At 38.3% G+C, this 20,373-nt stretch overlaps 1 protein-coding gene across 6 annotated transcripts in view; it reads left to right on the plus strand.

The window, feature by feature from the left end:
* CDC42BPA (CDC42 binding protein kinase alpha) overlaps positions 1-20,373 on the plus strand; it is a 153,650-nt gene that overhangs the window by 50,999 nt on the left and 82,278 nt on the right. For all 6 annotated transcript variants that reach the window (XR_014524283.1, XR_014524284.1, XM_083496013.1 and 3 more), the window contains exons 3-5: positions 4,155-4,238; positions 7,659-7,754; positions 8,422-8,570. Coding sequence is in view for 4 of the 6 variants with exons in the window: in XM_083496013.1 (XP_083352139.1) it covers positions 4,155-4,238; positions 7,659-7,754; positions 8,422-8,570 (329 nt within the window). In the remaining 2 variants the exon portion in view is untranslated. The remainder of the gene's footprint in view (positions 1-4,154; positions 4,239-7,658; positions 7,755-8,421; positions 8,571-20,373) is intronic.

Below are 20,373 nucleotides of genomic sequence, written 5' to 3' on the forward strand. Positions count from 1 at the left end.
TTGTCATTCTCATTTCTGCTTGTTTTCTTTCTTTGTTTACCCATGTTGCCATTTGCCTGTTGCCTTTTAGGTTCCCATAAAGCCACAGCACTGTTGAAATAAAAAACTGTTAAAATTACAATAAAAATGTCTTCACAAAGAAAGGAGAAAACATTCCAGTGCTTTTATTTTTCCACAGAAATCTTTCCTTTTCATAAATTCATTACTAATAATGAATTGATGCAAATAATTATTAGGCAAGCTTGATAGTTTCAAAGTTTTTAGCTTTGTTCACTAAATGCATAAGTAAAGGTAAAGGGACCCCTGACCATTAGGCCCAGTCGTGACCGACTCTGGGGTTGCGGTGCTCATCTTGCTTTATTGGCCGAGGGAGCCAGCGTACAGCTTCCGGGTCATGTGGCCAGCATGACTAAGCCGCTTCTGGAGAACCAGAGCAGCGCACGGAAACACTGTTTACCTTCTCGCCGGAGTGGTACCTATTTATCTACTTGCACTTTGACGTGCTTTCGAACTGCTAGGTTGGCAGGAGCAGGGACCGAGCAATGGGAGCTCACCCCATCGCGGGGATTCAAACTGCTAACCTTCTGATGGGCAAGTCCTAGGCTCTGTGGTTTAACCCACAGCGCCACCCGTGCCCCTTGATAAGTAAAAGAAACATGCAAAATTGGCTGTTCTCTAAGCAATAAGACAATTTTCTGATGCAAACTGAAAATGTTCCAATTTAAATTTTCTGGAAACCTCACATCACTAGTGAAACCTGAAAAGAATTGCACCCTGTCTGATTGATCACTTGCTTCCCTCTTTTTTGTCATTGGCCCCCTAGAACACAAAATAAAACTACTGTAGATCATTTTCAGAAATACCCTTTTCTTTGTTTTACTTGGGGAAGCTTTGCCTGCTTGCTTGTGATTGGCGTGTTGAAGTATCTTACAGTTCATATGTAACTTATTAAAACTAACTTTAGTATCTGTTTCAAGTATAAGAGCTAGTTATAAGATGCTGTTTATTTTCATTTTAAAACAACCTCCTGTTTTTCTTGCTTGCTTTATCTTGAATCTCATGTATAAAGAACTTTAATTTGAACCTTGGATTTCACCAAGGATTTTGCTAAGTTAGAATCTGCCTTGTCTGCTTGCCAGACGTTGCTCCATACTTTTGAGGGAAAATAAGAGGAAGGTATGGATTGGACCATTGCCTGGCCGGACCAGAAAGCTTGCAAATTTCCACAGTCCTCTTGTGCCTCCCAGTTTGGGAGTAAAATAAGAGGTAGGTTAGCCAGTTAATGAATTTACAAAGGAAGGAAGAGGTGGAAATAAGTTCACCGTTGTTAATTTTTTTAAACAGGATTTAAAACCAGTTTCACATTCTGAGTTCAAATGCTGGATTAAGAGTGATCTCTGGTTAGTTGGCAGGATCACGTAGTGTACTTATGTTTAGGAGGAGAGAGGTTAGGGGAAGAGCGCACAGTACCATAGCCAGCTCCTGCTTCCTAAGTCAAATTCATTGTTACCGGTAATTCTGAACCAAATTTCATGCAGCCTGAGAGTGTCAGTTTAGTATTGCTTCCAGAATGGCTTAAGTTAAGAAAGCTTTCAGGACCTGTTGTCAGTTTAGCTAGTCCAGCAGGTCTTTCACAATGTAACATACATTTTATCACATACATTGATACAAAATATGTGTTTAAATGTGATTGTTTTTAGCAGATTACTCCAGAATTTGTGAACACATACAAAGTGGTATGAAAATTAACTGATGTGTCCATCTCTATGTTTTGTAAATGTACACAAAACAGTAAATGGGGGAAATTCATGTACAACCAACATTACTTTTAACTGTGCCATAACATAAACTATGAAAAGAAAATAATCTTCTTCTGAGGATTACTTTCACCTTAACTGTGCCCTAATAAAGTGCTATGATGACTTCTAGAGAAGTTTTTAGATTTTTAGATAAGAACACTTTAGTTCTGATCAGTAAAACACTTAAGAAAAAGAAGACTTGTGAAATCTGTACCAGCTATACTATATGAGAAGTACATTTAACTATTACTAGTGGTAGGCACAAACATTTTCAAAACAAAGTTTAAATTAAACATTTTCTTCTGTCCCTTCATTTTCATATATTCCTGGGTTCTATTTTATTTTTACAAGTGTAGGATTGTGGAAGAGGTCAGACTTGATTATTATACCATAGCAATTCTGGGAACTAATAACTATTCCATCCAAGTTTTCATGTTTCCTGCTTTATACTTTTATAAGAATTCAGCATGGTGTATTAGCTTGAGACTTTGCTTGGGCTCATGAAAGAGACTTTCATCAAGCTGTCATCTGCTGCAGCATTTGTCCCACAGATTCATTGGCTCACACCAAGAATGGATAGATAGATAAGAGGGCAAGGTTCAACCTTATTTTATTTTTGTCGATAGCCCAAAGGGAAAAATCAGATACAAATCTTTGTCACAGAGTACCAATGTGTGAACAGGTAGAAACAAAAATAATTGTTAATATTTTTTTTTATTGATTTGGAGTTTCCTTTCCGAGTGATGGCAGTATGGAATGTGACTATTTAAAATGCATTCATCAGTGAGTATTTTCATTTTGGGTGTGGCGTACTCTATGTGACAAGCTGTGATTAGACTTTTGAGTTCTCGTTTTATGTTTTCTACAAGTTTAATAGAATTCAATTTATTTATTTATTTAACAGCTTTTCTGAATAACTTAAAATTTAAAAAACTTTAAGCAGGATCAAACCTTAAAAGGTATCATAAAAACAGATATAGCATAAAAGTAAGTGTTATAGAATCAGGAATTTGGTGTTCACAGGGTCCCGTCTTGTGGGTTAGGGGAACTTATTTAGAACCAGCCTTGCATTCATGGCCTGGGAACTGCTTCAGTGTGGTGGTTTCTCACACCATGAAGGTCACATCAGAAACCTCTGGCTATATATGGGAGGGGTCCATGCTGTGACTTGTTCTAGAAACTGGAGCAGTGTTGGCATAGGAACAAGCCACGGCATGGACTCCTCTCACAGGCCCCTGGCCTTCTGCCGTCACCCCAATGGCACAAGAAGGAGCCATGATGCAGTGGTTACCCAGGTAACGTACTGAAGGTCTTTCTTTTTTATTATGCAGATTGAGATGATAACTGAGACAATAGAATTACATATCCTCTTTCGTTATGCAGGTGGGAAGAGGTCACTTCTTAATGTAGTAAATTATCTCAGTGATGCTTCTGTGTCTATGAAATACACTCCCCAGGCAGGCAAAAATCTGCTGCTTTTAAAATTTCCTGTTATCATTCGTCTGTTTCTGTAGTTTTTAAATAGGTTTTTACTTTTCTTGCGTTTTAAATCTGTTGCTGCTATTTTTCGTAATTGTTGGATCCTGTATCACGATTGCTGTTGTTTTAATCCCTCTTCCACTTTGTATGATGCCTCCAGAGTGATAGCTGTTGGGTATCTAATAAATGTAATTAATAAATAAAAATTAGAGATAGGGTTTAATGTCTTTCAGCCTACCTCAGATATGCTAATCTTCTTACATATAGGGAACTTTGTATGCAATGGAGCATTAAAAAATCTGTCCATCTTGCATTTCAAGTCTGAAGGGGCACATTTTAGCATCAGAGTTTATCATATTTGGCATAATGTTTCTTTTAGGGCTTTGTACTGCATGATCTGCTTCCTCTGAGCTGTTGCTTTCTTATTTTCTTCATAGAATCTGCTGGCCTAAAACAGTAAAATCGTAATATACTCAGTCTGTGGTTATGTCATTAAGTACAGTGGTACCTTGGGTTACATACACTTCAGGTTACACACTCCGCTAACCCAGAGATAGTGCTTCAGGTTAACAACTTTGCTTCAGGATGAGAACAGAAATCATGCTCTGGCGGTACAGCAGGAGGCCCCATTAGCTAAAGTGGTGCTTCAGGTTAAGAACAGTTTCAGGTTAAGAACGGACCTCCGGAATGAATTAAGTACTTAACCCAAGGTACCACTGTACTTGGTACTGCAGCATATGTGAAATCTAAACATCTGTTGGTACAAATTTCTTCAGTATGAAAAGATTGTATGAAAATGAACTGCACTGGAAATGTATTGGTGTATTATGAACATACTGTAGAGATATATATTAAAAACTAATTTTATCTTTTCAGGTTGCAGTAGTAAAATTGAAAAACGCAGATAAGGTATTTGCCATGAAAATATTAAATAAATGGGAGATGCTGAAAAGAGCTGAGGTAAGACTCTCAAGAAATGTATACTCAAGCTTCTGTTAAGATTATTAGTTTTGGCTTCCATTATTGAAATAAAATATCATGAAATAAATGCAGAACTAGATTATTTATAAACACAGAACATTTTGGGAAATAATGCCCAATCTAAAACATTTCCATTTCCAAAATTCCTTCTGCTTTGTATGCTTAATATTACCCTGCTTGCAAAAATGATTTAAGATCTTTCCTTCAAGTTTTGGTGTCTAACTTTTAAAATACAGATTTTGGTCTGCTAAGATGTTTTGATATGGATTCTGCAACCAGAGAAACCCAAAAATGTGTTTACAGAGTACCTTAAAAGCTCCTAGGCATATATACAATTTGCACACAGTTCTGTGTTTAGAAATAATCTAGTTCTGTTTGCAGAACCAGACTTCCAGGCATAGGTCCCTTGCTGGGAACAACATGCCATAATCTGTATGTGCCCAAGAGTTTCTGTGACTGGATCTCAGCATTAAGCATATAGGTCTGTACACTTTGGTCATATTACTAGATTGAGGTACGTTTACAGTGCCCAAGAGTGTGCCCCCTGTGTACAGATCCTTATTTATATCAGTGTACCAGTAGTATTTTGTGGTCTATTTGGATTTTGTTCCTTAAGTGACAGATATTAGTAATGGTTGATGGAAACTCCTTATACTTTATAAATAGCATTTATTACTTGTGTGTTATAAGTAAAAAAGGAATTTAAAACCTGAGTGTCACACTTATAATTCTAGTATCTCCCTTGTTCCATAACCAAATGATATCAACATATGTGCATATACAGTTGCCTTAGACTGCATCAGACTAGTCCAATATTGTCTTTTCTGGCTAGTAACAGCTTTATAATGCAGAACCTTTCCCCCGCCCAGCTTATTCTTTAACTGGAAATGCCAGGAAGTGAACCTCATATGTGAAAGCTTGTGTTCTACCATTATAATATCTAGGCAGATAGCAGAAGGAGAGAAGGAAACTATAGTTAGTTTCTCTCAAGATGCAAGGGATGTCAAGAATTCCAACCAGCAGAACTTGTGGGAAGAGAAGCTTGCATAGAGAAAATAGTTCATAGGCTATAAATAGCCTTAGTTTAAGGGGAAGGTTGTTTTCAAACCAACTCTGTTATGATACATTCTCTTAGAAAGCTATCTCTATTTAGCTGTATTTTTTACATACCACAATTGTTATTTTTTTGAAATCTAAAATGCCTCCGAGTTTAAATAATGATGAGGACCTAGTGGCCTCATTGCCACATCATGGTGAACTATATTTAACTGTGGATGCAGATACTATTCCTGCTTGGATCCTCCCCTTGCTCAGTGTTGGGGAATGTTTCTCAGCCTGAGAGTTCAGGGGCAATATTCTTGGGGCTGCATGCCAGCAATGGCCAAGTACAAACCATGGCTTCACCCAGCAGTTTGTTTGCACTGAAATAACCACAATCTGCAGTTTGGACATAGGGCTAAACTAGGGGTTGCCATTTGTTTCTCCCACACACATGGTGATGAGTTAATTAGGAGCCATTTGTGGGTTCACAGTAGACCATTAACTAGTTTGCTGTGACCTGCCAATGCAGCTAGTAACTCAAAAAGCACTGCTAATATTTTTTAGATGCAAGTAATAATATGCATGATATTTTTATAATAAAATGTCATGATTAAAATGCCTAGTTGCGGGGGGCCTGGGTACAAACACACATGAAGAAAACACACACTCTGTAGCTACACACACATACACAAAGTTTTAACATGTGGAATGGCATCCCTTCCAGACCATGGTAGATTCTATAACTAATGAAAATTGGCAGTTCAGATATTTAGACTCCATCCAAATATAAACAGTGGGATGCAAAAATGCAGCTTAATTCCCTCATGTATACTGTAGTTCATTCCACAACTCTGAATGGTAGTTAGTATTATTTTAGGAAAAAAATACTGCTTTTGCTTCTAGTTAAAAATAGAAGCCTGAAACAACTGGATGGAGCAAGTTTAGCCTTTTGGGTATTGCATGCCAAAGGTCAGGATCCGAAGAGCTAGTTGTAGTGCAATCCAACGACTGTTTACTTGGCAGTAAGTCACATTCTGTTCGTCTGTGCCTTATGCCTATGAGGAGTCTTTAGGATTGCATCCCTCGGCTGAGTAAACATTGTACTACAGTATTGGGCTTTCAAAAATTATTTGTTTTTGCTCTGTTGAATTGTTAACTTGCTCTTTAAAAAACACCAACAACTTTGAACAGCTGCCACCCATATAGTATCACAATTTCCCCAGTTTCAAGGGCAGCTTGCCATGGTAGAGGGCTGTGGGTTGATGGGTTGATGTTTGAGAAAGACAACTTTACTTCCACAAGTTGGATATATTTCTGGGGAGTTAAAGCTGTTATATTTCATGAAGCATAGGTCTATCATTGGCTGTTGATGGAATCTCCATATTTGTGCAACTAAATACTAGTTGCTGAGAGAAGGTGTGCTATGGGACAGCAATTGCCTTCTCACAGCTTGGTTGTGGGCTTCCTTGAAAGAATCTGGTTGGCTGCTGTTTAAAGTAGGTTACTGGACTAGTTAGACTTTTCTTTTGACTCAGCATGGATCTTAATGTTGTACAAAGTGTATAAAAAACTTGAGCATTCTCATTATACTGCTGGTTTCATATTAGTACATGTCTGTATACAGTAACTTTAATATTTGACGTTTAAGCATACTAGGCAGAAAATCTATACCATACATGGAGCCTTGAGAGAAATTCCATTGGATGGAATTTTGGGTCTTGTGCTGATTTCATAGATGCTGTGCACAAATAAACCTCTTGATTGATAAGGAGGTATGGGAGGCACAGTTTACAATCTTATGCTCCTCTCTTTATGGAGTTCAAAACCCCATCTCCTACCAGCCTTAAGTGTAGGTAAGCTAATATTATGATGGCAGCAGTAGTAATCATTCAGGGATCCCACCTTATCATAATTCATAGCCACCTTAACTGTCAGGAGGTGAGAAGTAAAAAAAAGTTGTGATATTACTCATAGCCAACCCCAAATTGCTTTCCTATGGTTAGCACAACTTTGCTGTGTTTAAGTGATGGTTTAGTTCAGGGTTGGGGAAAGTGTGTTCCTCCAGGTGTTGATGGACTACAACCCCCATCATCCCTGACCTTTTGCAACACTGGCTGGGGCTCATGGGAGTACAACAACATCTGGAGGGCCATGGCTCCCTCCCCCATTTTAGCTGGAGAAAAATTGAGTCTGCATTGGTATTAAAGATTAATGCAACCTCTTAGTAATCAGATCATTACCTTTGGCTGCAGGAGAGATGACTTCCTTGTAATCCTACAGTGTTTCTAAGCATCTATCTAAATATATTTGTTTCATTATTTGAAATAGTACCTAAAATATTATTTTTCTACCCTCCAGACAGCTTGTTTTCGAGAAGAGAGGGATGTGTTAGTGAATGGAGATAACCAATGGATTACAACATTGCACTATGCCTTTCAGGACGAAAACTATTTAGTGAGTATTACTTTAATGTAGTCTTTAAAATTCCTTCATTTTTAAACTTTATTTATTTTACAGATTTATAAGCTGCTTCAAAGCCAGAAGCTACCAGAGTGGTGTACAATAAGAGAAAATGTAACTCAAAACAAAATATATATGCTCTGAAAACAATAAAACTGTTCCTAAGGACTCTGAAAGCAATAAAACCATTTCTAGAATGAACTTAATATTTCATAAATTGACTAGGTCCTACTTCTGGATAAGACTTCTTAAACATAAGCTTCTTAAGTAGCTGCCTAAGGATCAAGCCGCTAGGTGGCTTGTCTAATTTCAACTGGTAACTGATTCCAGAGGACTCGAGCTGCAACACTAAAGGTGGATACACACCATATGTTTAAAGTATGTGGCTGGTGTGTTCTACTATCTTCCCTTGCAATTGGGAAGAGAACAAAATGCTGCAGTTCCATAAGAGACACTGCTGCCATAGCAATACAGTTTCAAGGTTGCCCCAGCATTACAGAACTTAAAATACCCTCTTTCTACTATAGAATAGAATGCAGTAGTTCTGCAATAGGAAAAGCACAATTACTGTCACAGCACTGGTATTTCCTGCCCTAGTTCTGTTGTGCTTTTCGCATATTTGCCTTTCTAAATAAGTGCCTTCTGTCTTCTTTTTTCCTAGTACCTGGTAATGGATTATTATGTGGGTGGTGATCTGCTTACCTTGCTTAGTAAGTTTGAGGACCGGTTACCTGAAGAAATGGCTCGCTTTTATTTGGCTGAAATGGTAGTAGCAATTGATTCTGTACATCAGCTGCATTATGTCCACCGGTAAGTATAATCAATGGAATATATGAATCTTCACTATTTGATCTAAAGCAATGCTCACTTTTCAGCTCCAGAAGAAAATGAGGGAAATACTTAGTTGTTCTTTAAAGAATTACAATTAGCCAGATGATTTTGTTGCTTTTTGTTATTTAGTTGACTTTTTGATAAAACTGGAGGAAACGCTTTGGTGGTATTCAAACTTTTTTCATCTGTATGAGTTTCACTAAATCAGTCCTTTGGAGGCTTGGCTGAAACAGCATTTAATATTATCCAGTAACATATGGAATAACAATACTTGCATATAATTTGTGTGCTGTATAAAATTTGCTATGAAAAGTATGGTTTGTTTTTAGGATAGATGCTTTGCAGAATCAGGACTTGCATTTGGAAAGAGACTTGAAATTTGATTCTTGTATACATCATCAAAGAGATCAAATACTGGTTGGTTTGTGTCCAGAAAATTAATGGATAAACTTATTTGTGCAGATAATTTAGAAGCTGGTTTTCTCTCTTTTAATGCAGAGATTATCCATATAAGGGTTGTAATGCTAAAGGCAGGCAGATATATTTCCATAATTTATCAGTATTTGCTTAGGTCTGATATCTTTGAAACCAATTTCTATAAAAGAATAAGGACACGATCAATTCCTCCACAAGATCCATGCAGATAGCACAGTGTGAAATCTCTGTTTGAACTCATTCACACCAGATAAGTTATGTGTACCATACTTTGTCTCTTCCATGTGAACTTTGCACAAACTGCTGCTTTGGCAGGGCATCTAGCATCCCAGGTCTAAGATATAAAGATATAAATTCTACAATACTTTCCAGGGAGTAAGTCCCTCTGAATTTAGCTGGACTTAATTTTGAGTAGACAGCATAGTTTTGTGCTGTATATTATTTGTTTGTTTGTTTGTTTGCTTGCTTGCTTGCTTGCTTACTTACTTATCGCCCTATACCCAGAGGTCTCTGGGTGGTTCGCAGAACAATATGCAGCTGATAGATTCATAGAAGATAGCGAGCTTGTGGGTGTCACTGAATTAGATTGTGGGTGTGTTTTTAACAAATGGATTCTATTTGTGACTTGGCTATGAAGTTCTGAACATTCCGGTTTTAAGGTTTCAGTGTTCCAATAATATTCTAGTGTATTTATGATCTTAGTTTGGGCCTATGCACCATGTGTTGACTGTGCTGCTGTGTAACTTGTAAATAATTTTCAATTCTTGCTTATATAACTACTGAAATAGAAGATTAAAACCAGCACAGAAAGGACTAAGATTTGACTTGACATACTGCTGAAGCTAAATTTGTTATAATTACAATGAAGTATTTTTGAAGAAGTGGGACTCGGGTGGCGCTGTGGGTAAAACCTCAGCGCCTAGGACTTGCCAATCGCATGGTCGGCAGTTCGAATCCCTGCGGTGGGGTGCGCTCCCGTCGTTCGGTCCCAGCGCCTGCCAACCTAGCAGTTCGAAAGCACCTTCGGGTGCAAGTAGATAAATAGGGACCGCTTACCAGCGGGAAGGTAAACGTCGTTTCCGTGTGCTGCGCTGGCTCGCCAGATGCAGCTTGTCACGCTGGCCACGTGACCCGGAAGTGTCTGCGGACAGCGCTGGCTCCCGGCCTCTTAAGCGAGATGAGCATGCAACCCTAGAGTCTGGCAAGACTGGCCCGTACGGGCAGGGGTACCTTTACCTTTTTATTTTTGAAGAAGGTGGTTGTGGTTACTAGATTTACTATGTTGCTTGTAGTATGCAAGGAAAATATTTGCGTTAGAACAGTTAGAGGATTGAAAAGCTAAACGTGCACAATTTTGAGGCTGTTATCTTGTTCTACTCCGTACTTCATTGCTACTGAATGTCACTGTCTGAATATAATAAACAGTGACTTTATGACTGTAGTGGTATGTGCTTCTCACCTATTTTATGCTTGCTTTATGACTTTTATTGAGACTCTCCTAGACTGTGTTGCCCTAAAATTGCATCATTGCTTTCTAGCCTGTAACTTCCATCTTGCTATCCCATTTCGTTGAGGGTTTTCCTGCTAAATAGAGAGTTGTGTTCTGCATACCTTCCAAACATAGCTTGAGTTAACTGCAATTAAAGGCCTTCATGTTCTGTGCCTTCCTTATGTCATTCAGGTTACATACACGGGACATTGTAGCATCCTCAGTTAATGTTGTGTGAATTCCAAACATATTTCTAATTGACAAACTGACTCTGTTTCTTTCCTACGATACGTCAGTTATATTATCTATGTGTGTTCATATATTTTCTTACAAAACTGTCTCAAAAAGAAAAGTACTGTAATGGAATATTGATTTCTTGATATCCAACACTTCAACAGGAACTATAGTAGTAGATTGGTTGTCTAAGGAAGCTGGATGATTACTTAACTGTGAAATTTCCTTGAATGTTTATTGAAGATTGCCATATTTATTATATTGCATATTATGTTATTATTTGAGAAACTATATTTTGATTCATGGTGTGAACCAAAGTTATTTTGTTTTTGTTTTTGTTTGGAGGGGCAATACTAACCATTAGTGGTTGGTTGTGTGGTTCAATTCAAGGTAGGTTTACAACCTAAATAACTTGGGAGAATAGTAGAGATAGGTTAGGCTGAAGGAGCATTGAAATCAAAGTTGGTTATATGGGAAGAGCAACAGCATATATTTCAGAGCAGATGAAACTCTAGTGATCCTGAGACTTAATAGAAATACATAAGATGGCAGGAAGAAAAGTCAAAAGCTTCCAGGGCAGTAAGATTAAGAATGAAAAAAGGGAGGTAGCACATGGGACTCTGAATAGCTCTGTTGGTAGAGCACGGGACTCTTAATCTCAGGGTCATGGGTTTGAGCCCCACATTGGACAAAAAGATTCCTACATTGCAGGGGTTGGACTAGATGACTCGTGTGGTCCCTTCCAACTCTGCAGTTCTGTGATTCTAGAACTTTCAGGAAAAGGAGGAGGATGTTCCTAAGGAGCAGAATGTGCAGTTAGAGACACGTGGGAGAAAGACTGAAGAGAATAACAGGGCAAGTGAAAGCTGGTGGACATTACTGGTGTGATATGTGTCAATGGTGTGATTGCATGGATGAGGTGGTGAAGGATTTTAGGAACGTGGCAAGGAAATTAAACATAGCAAGAAATGGCAAGCATTATGAGCAATGAAGTCTCTGAGAAATGGGCAGTGGCTTGACTTGGAAAGGAGTGGAACTGAAAAGAGTGGATGCAGAGTAGAAAGGACTGCCCTTCAGTGTGTCAGCGTTACTGCAGTAGCTATGACTAAATTATTTGGGCCTTTCCATCTTGAGGCATCGTTTGACTGCAGTACATAACATTTTGTAATATTTTCCATCTTCAAATGGTTAAGCACACCAGAGTTAGATTAGCTGTTAGTTAAATTAGATGTTTGCAGGCATGCTTCTTGTCTTGCTCATACTCCTTTCATAACAGATTCCCATGTCTTTCCTAGTATTGCTTGCAGCTTTTGCCAACGAGACTGGCTTGCCTGTTTCATAAATCTCCTCGTTATATCCGAAATGACATATTTTATCACTTGGATTGCAGTTTACACAAACCATGCTTGTAAGGCATGGTTTTCTTTCAAAAATTAAAAACTGCAAAAGTCGTTAACTTGACCAGTCATTGAAATGTGACCCATTTCCCTTTTATTTTACTTGCAGCTGTAACAGTAGAAAGAAAAGGGAAAAGATTGTATGTGCCAGTTCTCTGTTCTAGAGGAAAGCCTGGGAACTTTCCCTGTCTAGAGGAAGCATTTGACAAGATGACTATTTTCCAGTACTTAATAGAGGTGACAAAAACCTAAGCATGTGTTTCAGGAACTTCAGGTAGGGGCAGGGAACCTCAGGCCTGGGGGCTGATTGTGGATGCCAGTCCTTTCTGTTATCAGGGGGTCTTATTCTTTGTTTCCACTCTGCCTTAGCTAATTCTATTTTAAAGGGGGATGGATCACTGAGCTCTTGTTTTTAAAAGTGTGTGAATAGGCTTAACATGCCTTCTGTAATTCCTGGATTAATTGAAATTAATTTAGTTGTTATCCCAGCATAAGAGAGTGACTTTTTAAATACTTCTTGGGAAGTAATGGTTCACAGAAATGAAACAATAGGAAAAGAAAAGAAAAGAATAATGCACAATACTTAAAACAAATGACTCACCCAAAACATCTCATAAAAAATTAAGAGAGCCAGAGGCGGGAGAACATAGTTCAATAGAGCTACCGCTGTGCACTTTGAATGAAAATATAAAACAGTCAAACATTTGATGTTCTTATTTTTTATTTCAATTAACCTTGATTAGTTTTCAGTTAACCTTGATTGACCCTTTTTTCTGATTCATTTGATTATTGTCTCCTATATAGTAACATTGTTATATGATAAAAATAAACATGCCAGATAATAGCTTCAGTCACACAAAAGAAGCACATATTTGGGAGGGCCTTCCTTACCTTTTCTCTTTCTACCATGCGCCCATCAAAATTTTATTCCACTTGCAGTTTAATACCCATGGGCAAAACAGCGCCTGGGTGGCACATTTGTGCTACCTTGGGTTCCATGACAGAAGAAAGATTGGATATAAGTGTAATAAAAATGAAACTGATGGACAATCAACAGTATTTTATGGAATGCCACTTGAAAACTATTATTTCTTTTATACAAGTTGGCCACAGTAGAGCCATAGAAAACCCTAGATCAGTAGAGCAATAAAGCAGATGGCATGGCAGTGAAGCAGCAGTTGAGTTCCAGCTATAGCTGTTACTGGGAAATAGCAGGGTTTTCTTACTGTAAAATTGCAAATAGTTAACTCTGCCTCAGAGCCCCCGTTTCATCATTTCAGTACTTTGCTACATTTATCTAATAGTTGTCCACAGTAGATTGCTAAGGACTGTTTGCTAATCTGTGAGAGCCACAAGTCCATTATGCTAGGCATCAGTTGCTTATGACAAAAGCACAAAGTACTCTTCATTGGTCAAAGATTAAAAACTCCCCAGAAATACTTTCCAGCTATTATTGGGCAAGCCTGTGCCTGTTAAAGATGGCCAAGTGACAGAACTGGGGCTCTTTTCCATACCCCTACATCATAAATAAATCCAGTGATTTATTTTTAGCATTTATTAGTCATCTTCAGAAATTTCCCAAGGCAATGTAAGGAAATTAAGCTTGGAATTTCTGATGAAATGTGATTATGTTGAGGCCAAAGGAAACCTAAAGAGCAAAGACAGAATTAGTCTGAAGCAGAATAGTACAGCTGCTTTTAACCTAAGAATGATTTTTGTTTGTGTTCTTAATAAATGGTATTCATTTGGAATATTACATCTGCTGCATCTGACATATGTTAAAAGCAAATTTCCAGTTTATTTATCTTTGTGGTTTTCTATGATAATAAAATCCTATTTGTATAATAATACAATAATAATAATAATGTACAATACTGTTAGAGTTCAGAGCTTGTGTGAGCAGGAAGCTGATCGTTTAGCTCCAGAACTCAGCAACCCATTTTGATACTGAGGGCTTTCCCAAGTCCTTTGGGTTCCCATTTTGTGAATACTAATAGAAAACAAGAATATGCAGCTGGCCACTACTTACATAGTCCATTCCAAACAGAATGAAAGCAGAGGGTCAGCATGTCACTGCCCCATAACGTCCTGAGCTTCAGTGACTTCAGAGGAAGAAATAGGGCTGAAATAGCAAGAGATAATATGGATGCATATAGGCTGAGTTGTATGATCTCAAAGCTTGCTTTCTCCTAGAGTTATAACATCAGCAATTTCCTACTTGCCTAAACTGTGAACAGGGCTATAGTACTTTGTTATGGAGGTTTAGACTAGGTAAGCAGACTAAGCTCAGCAGGGGCATGTACTATATGAAAGTGTGTGGGGGGGTGTAATTTCCCAGTTAATTATTTTCCCACCCTGCAATTCCTCATAGGCCCTCAGTTTGTTTAGTTGTAATCCTGAGAACACTATGAACAATTTAGACCTATGTGTTCAAATACATATATACCTTCTTTTTAAGAAAAGGGAGGAGGATAACAAGATTCATACTTTTCAAGCTATGCATGTTGACTGTTGATATTCCTCAAATTTTGGATATCTGCTTCAACATATAGTCCAGTACAGTTTGCTGCTTCTCCGTCAGTGATTTTTCAAAGATTACGCTTTTTCCTTTACCTAAGAGGGAGGAACATGTGTAGTGGGTGTTCTGATTCTTTCCTTTTTTCAGTACTTCAGGTGACATCAGAAATAGTTTATTACCATTTAGTGCATTTGCACAAAGAGACTGTGAAACAGCAGGTGGAAAATTATCTGTTTGAGCAGACAGATCAAAAACGTCTGTCGTACTTCCTGGGATTACAGCTAAATTACCAGTGATGCCAAACCTAAATGTTGATACCTTGTCACTTTTAAAAGAAAATTGGACCTTTCCTAATCATGTAAATTATGATTTGCTCATCAGGAGTCGCATTTTTATGAAGTATATGCCTAGTTGAGCAACACATAGCTGGGCTAATTAATGCTAGGCTTTTCCTGATGTCTTTCAAAAGGGTTTGTCGAGAGCTGCTATTGATTCAGGTGCAGTTGTGTTTATATAGTTTAAAAGCTAATAAAAACATTTCAGAAATCTTAACAGTTTCTTGAGCAGCAGGAAGTAGTGATATTATCGCCCCTATAGTTCAGCTGCTTTCAAATAGCAAAACTGGCCAAAATCCAAGCTGCAAAATTTTAAGGAAGCAGAGTACATTGTGGTGGAAATATACCTCAGAAGAGAAACAAAGTAGACATGACATCTTTTATGTCTTGTGTCACTGATTTAAAAACCAAGCAAACCTAAAAGACAGTTTAAAAGAAGGCCTGAGATTGGGACCATGACGCAGTGAGATGAGATACAGTATTGCCAGGGGTGGAGGAGTGATTCTGATTGGGACTACAGTGAGGGCAAAGGGTTATATTCCCCTCCTTGCATCATGGTCCTGACCCACCTGCCTGGACAGCTGGTTTTTAAAAAATCAATTTTGAAAGGGCAAATTGAACTCGATGCAAACCTGATATATAGAAGTTAAGAAGTATTTGGCTTTACTGAGACCAGTATTACCCTATCTGCATCGGTAACAGGATTTTTATGGACCCCATATAAATTGATCAACCAAAAAGCTTTGCTCAGAACCAGTCATCTAAATATCTCCTTGTATTGCTTGGATTCTGACATTCAGGTTTTTAGAAAATTCATAACATAGGGCAAGGTCATGAGTACCAGAGAGCAACTTGAAAGAGCCTAAAGATGGTATTAAGCTGAGAGCAAGTGAGGCTGTTCCCCACCACCACCCAAGGTTGCTGTGTATCCCCAGGCCTTAACAGGTTTGCTCCTGTTTAGGCTCCAGCCAACATGGGATGGGAATCTTGTACAGGGCTTACCAAATGGAATCTGGAGGAAGTGGGGAAGGAACCATTTTTTCCCTCCATATCCTTCCTCCATTGTGTTACAAAGTGCTAAAGACTGGCTGCTCGCCTTGTACCTCAGTACTTTAGTGTGTGTATATGTATGTGTGTGTGTGCGTGTGCATGGGGAGAGAAATCTGGACAGTGAAAAGGAGGAAATAAACTTTTAAACAATCCCCTTCTAAGACCTCCTCTGAAGCATGGGAAGAGATTATCTGTAACCATTTGGCACACATCCCACCACCCCGGACCACATCTCCTCAATGGAGGTGTGTGTGTGTGTGTGTGTGTGTGTGTGTGTGTGTGTGTGTGTAAGAGAGAGAGAGAGAGATACAGAGGAAAAAGAGACATCAGTCCATAAAGTAAATTAAAAACACCTCATTCTTTGCTCACCAGCTGCTATGAATGTTTGTTCACACAGTGTATGTAAACACACATGTTTCGGAAGTGTGCCTACTACTAGCCCTTTATAATATTTAGAATTCCTAGCGTGCACGTGTTTTACATGTATTACTTCGGTTGCATGCAATGCTGAAATTCAATCAGCAATAGAGATTTATAATTACATTTGCATAATGGCAAGGGCTCTTACTTTTGAATTATTTCCACCTCAGAAAAGGTCACAAGCAGTCACTTACAAGAGGTTTGTTAGCTAGTTGGAAAACAAAGAGGCAGCTAAATAATAAATAGCATTGCTTAAAGAGTGGCAATGGGATTAACTGGCAAGTGATTCTAATTTTATAAGTAGCTGATATGCTCCTTATATAGTATTTAATGCTCACCAGCAAAATAATAATGATAAAATTTGCTTTAATGCTGTAATTCTTAAAACTTGGCATAAGAAAATAAATAAATGGAGGGAAGGCAATATTTTTTAATCCTTGATTTGCATTCCTTGGATTTGATTTTTAATTATTATATTTAGTTCACTGAATGGAAAATATGATCTATTCTTAATGCTCGGTTTTTCTTGGCTTCTGAGTGTTGCAAACCTGCTTCAGAGGGTGAATTTGATTGGTTTTCTTGCAGAAAAATATGCAGAAATGGCGTGACCAGCTGGATAATCAATATCTCCTTGTAAGGGGCTTACTAACCTGGCGCAAACGATAGACACCTGGAATTAAAGAGTTATGAGTCCCATAATGGAACCATCTTCACTTTTGTTGACCCCTAATTTTCTTCATTTCAGCAGTATGATTAAGAAAGGTGGCGTGCTATTACTGCTATTGTTTAAACAACTAGGAGTCAAAAATGGTTGCCAATCTGCTTCAAATTACCCATAGATCTAATAGTAGATCCAGATCTACTATTTGTCTACCCCTGCTCTAGAAAATTCTCTCTCTGTTTCTGGGTTTTCACTTTTCCATGAATATCTGCATAGGTTTCCCTTAAAATTGCTCACAAACTGCTTATTTCTGGACAAAGTAATTTGAAAGATGATGTTTTGGAAAATACATGAGGGATAAACATACCTGAATTATCTGACACACACCCCGATCTTTCCTGAAGATTTTAAAATAGATTCTGTATAGCCCACAAGAGATTACAGGTATTAACGTTCCTACTAGTTTGGATTTGTGATCTACTTAATCAGGCCTGAATTTCAACCCCCACCTGACATTATGCAGTGGGATATTTTCATCACTCCCTCCCTCCCTTTCATATATAGGTTACCTTATTAGCCTAGCCTTACTAACATGATGGTCTCTAAGTAGCTTATGCTCATTTTAACAGGGACTGTAATTAGATAATTGAATGTGTAGATTTATTTTGAGACATTTTCAGGCATAAGAAAGGAATGTAATTTAGAATATTTTATAAGAATATGCATACATACATACATACATAATTTTATTTGTATGCCACCTCTCCATACTTCAAACCATACTCAGGGTGGCTTGCAACATGAAAAAATGCATAATTACAACATAGCCAAAGGTAGTCATAAACAATAAATAGAACATAAAAAATACACAACCAAATTGAACAATTTCCATATAAATGATAAAATATAAAATAGATATAAAAAATAATATCAGTAAGAGCAGCAAAATCCCTACAATGCCCCAACCCAAGAGTTTGTTCAGCAACCTTAACTTTTGTAGTTGGAGTCAGTCCTCCCAGACCCGGTGGGAAAAAAGTCTGCAAATCAAGGAGCAGGTCTCCCTGCCAAGATGGTATCTGGCCTCTTCAGCATCCTAAACTTTTGTAAATGGAGTCAGGGCCCAGCCCCCCCCCCCCCGCCCAGCCAAGTGGAAAATATAAGAACTGTTGTAGAGCTGTAGGGAAATGGTCTATTCAGTATGATATTCTTTCACTTGGAGTGGCTAGTGCCACTTGCTTGGAAAGGGATGTGAAAGAGACAGTGTCGCTGTGAATACCCTTTTAGCTCCAGCATTTTTTAGCCTGAGAACTAATAACCTAGATAAATAATACTGAGTTTATTAAGGGCACTCTTAGCCATTTTATTTGGACATTCAATAGCAGAATAATAGTGTTCCACAATTAAAACTTGGAAAAGGTATATCAAAATTTTACAGCCACTTTGCGCTGTAGTTTGTATTTCATTTCCCTTTTTAAACAACCTTTAAATAGCCTGGGCATTTTCTGTTCCCTAGAGGGTTTTGGCAGAGGTCTTGGCCGCAGGGGTCACTATTACATTGTGAGTGGTTCAGCTAGTAGAGCATTCTGAAGGGTTTGCTTGCCTTGAGAAGAAAGGCCTTGGAAATGTTTTCTGTGTTAATTTGTGGGGGTAGAGGCTTGCACATTAGTTACTGGGAAAATATCCCTTAAGAGACTAGGATAAACTCACTGTGGACAGTGATGAGCTCTTCTTTGAGATCATGATAACAGATGTATACATATATGGCACTAAACTGGGTCCTACCCTCCAGAGAAGGACAAAACAAGCTTGCTCCGTCTTCCATGTGGCAGCCCTTTAGACATTTGAAGGGCTGTCACATAGAAGATGGAGTAAAGTAGAGAGGATCAGAGAACTCCATTTGGCCCCCAGGCCTGAGGTTCCCTATCCTTGACCCAGGATGTCCCTCACTTCAAGTCTTCAAGCCAAAGCTGGACTGAAGAAGAGTTTGGATTTGATATCCCGCCTTTCACTCCCTTTAAGGAGTCTCAAAGCGGCTAACATTCTCCTTTCCCTTCCTCCCCCACAACAAACACTCTGTGAGGTGAGTGGGGCTGAGAGACTTCAGAGAAGCGTGACTAGCCCAAGGTCGCCCAGCAGCTGCATGTGGAGGAGCGGAGACGCGAACCCGGTTCCCCAGATAACGAGACTACCACTCTTAACCACTACACCATACTGCCATCTTCTGGGAATGCTCTAGCTTGGACATTTGTGCCTAAGCCTGTCTGTTGTTATATTTTTGTTCTACTGGTTGTTGAGAAGCATATAAGATATTTGTTGTTTTTTATAATAGGCTGCATTTTTATGTAACCTAGGTAGCAATTTATTTCTTTGAAGAAAGGGTAATAAATGTAAGTAAGTAAATGCAACTTTGCTTCTGTATATAATGGACGTTTCCATTCAAAGCACATTAGATCTCCCATTTCGTTGATTTTGCGCAATAATTTTTACTTTGAGCATACTGCTCCACTAATCCAAAATCAGAGCAGTTTCCATCTGACAAGCATAAACAAATAATTTCTTTATTTACTTAAAATGTGAAATTGCTCTAAATTGCAGTCCATAGTAAAGTAAATAGTATTTATTTGTTTGTTTGTTTTTTAAAAAATGGTAGTATATGACAACAGACATATATTGCTGTATGTTGATATGGTGGTGTTTATTTCCATTTTCTTTCTGTTCAGTGGAATTTGAAGCCTTATCCTATACATGTTTACTTAGTTCTTTTGTCTTCAGTTGGATGTACTCACACGGAACAATGTATAGTATAGTAATATTTTTTTTAATCCAGAGATGTTTTGATGTGGCTGTACTACCTTGCATCCCCACAAGTAAAATGGTAGGAATCGGTTCTTCGGTAGTCTAGTCTCAGTCAGTGCCAGTGTTTGTCCATTCTTCATGGAGAAAGGGAGTGGCTTTGCTGGTTGTGTCAAAATAGAACAGTATAAAAGGTATCTGGCCTATATTTAGTTAGAAGTAAAAGAGGTGAAAGTCTTTCTAAAGACTGGGGTTACAGTATCAGGTAGCAATTTATATTATAACAGCTGAACGTATTTTGGATTCCTCTCTAGCTTCTCCTTTTCAGGATTCCTTTGACAGATGGTATCCACAGATGGATGTAACATTCTTAAGGAGATTATTCTTTTTACTCCTTTATCAGCTAGCAACTCCTACTACCACACGGGTCTAAAAGCTCTCACATGAATT

The sequence above is a fragment of the Podarcis liolepis genome, assembly GCF_965112155.1.
Source record: "Podarcis liolepis genome assembly, chromosome: 3".
Classification (NCBI taxonomy): Eukaryota; Metazoa; Chordata; class Lepidosauria; order Squamata; family Lacertidae; genus Podarcis; species Podarcis liolepis.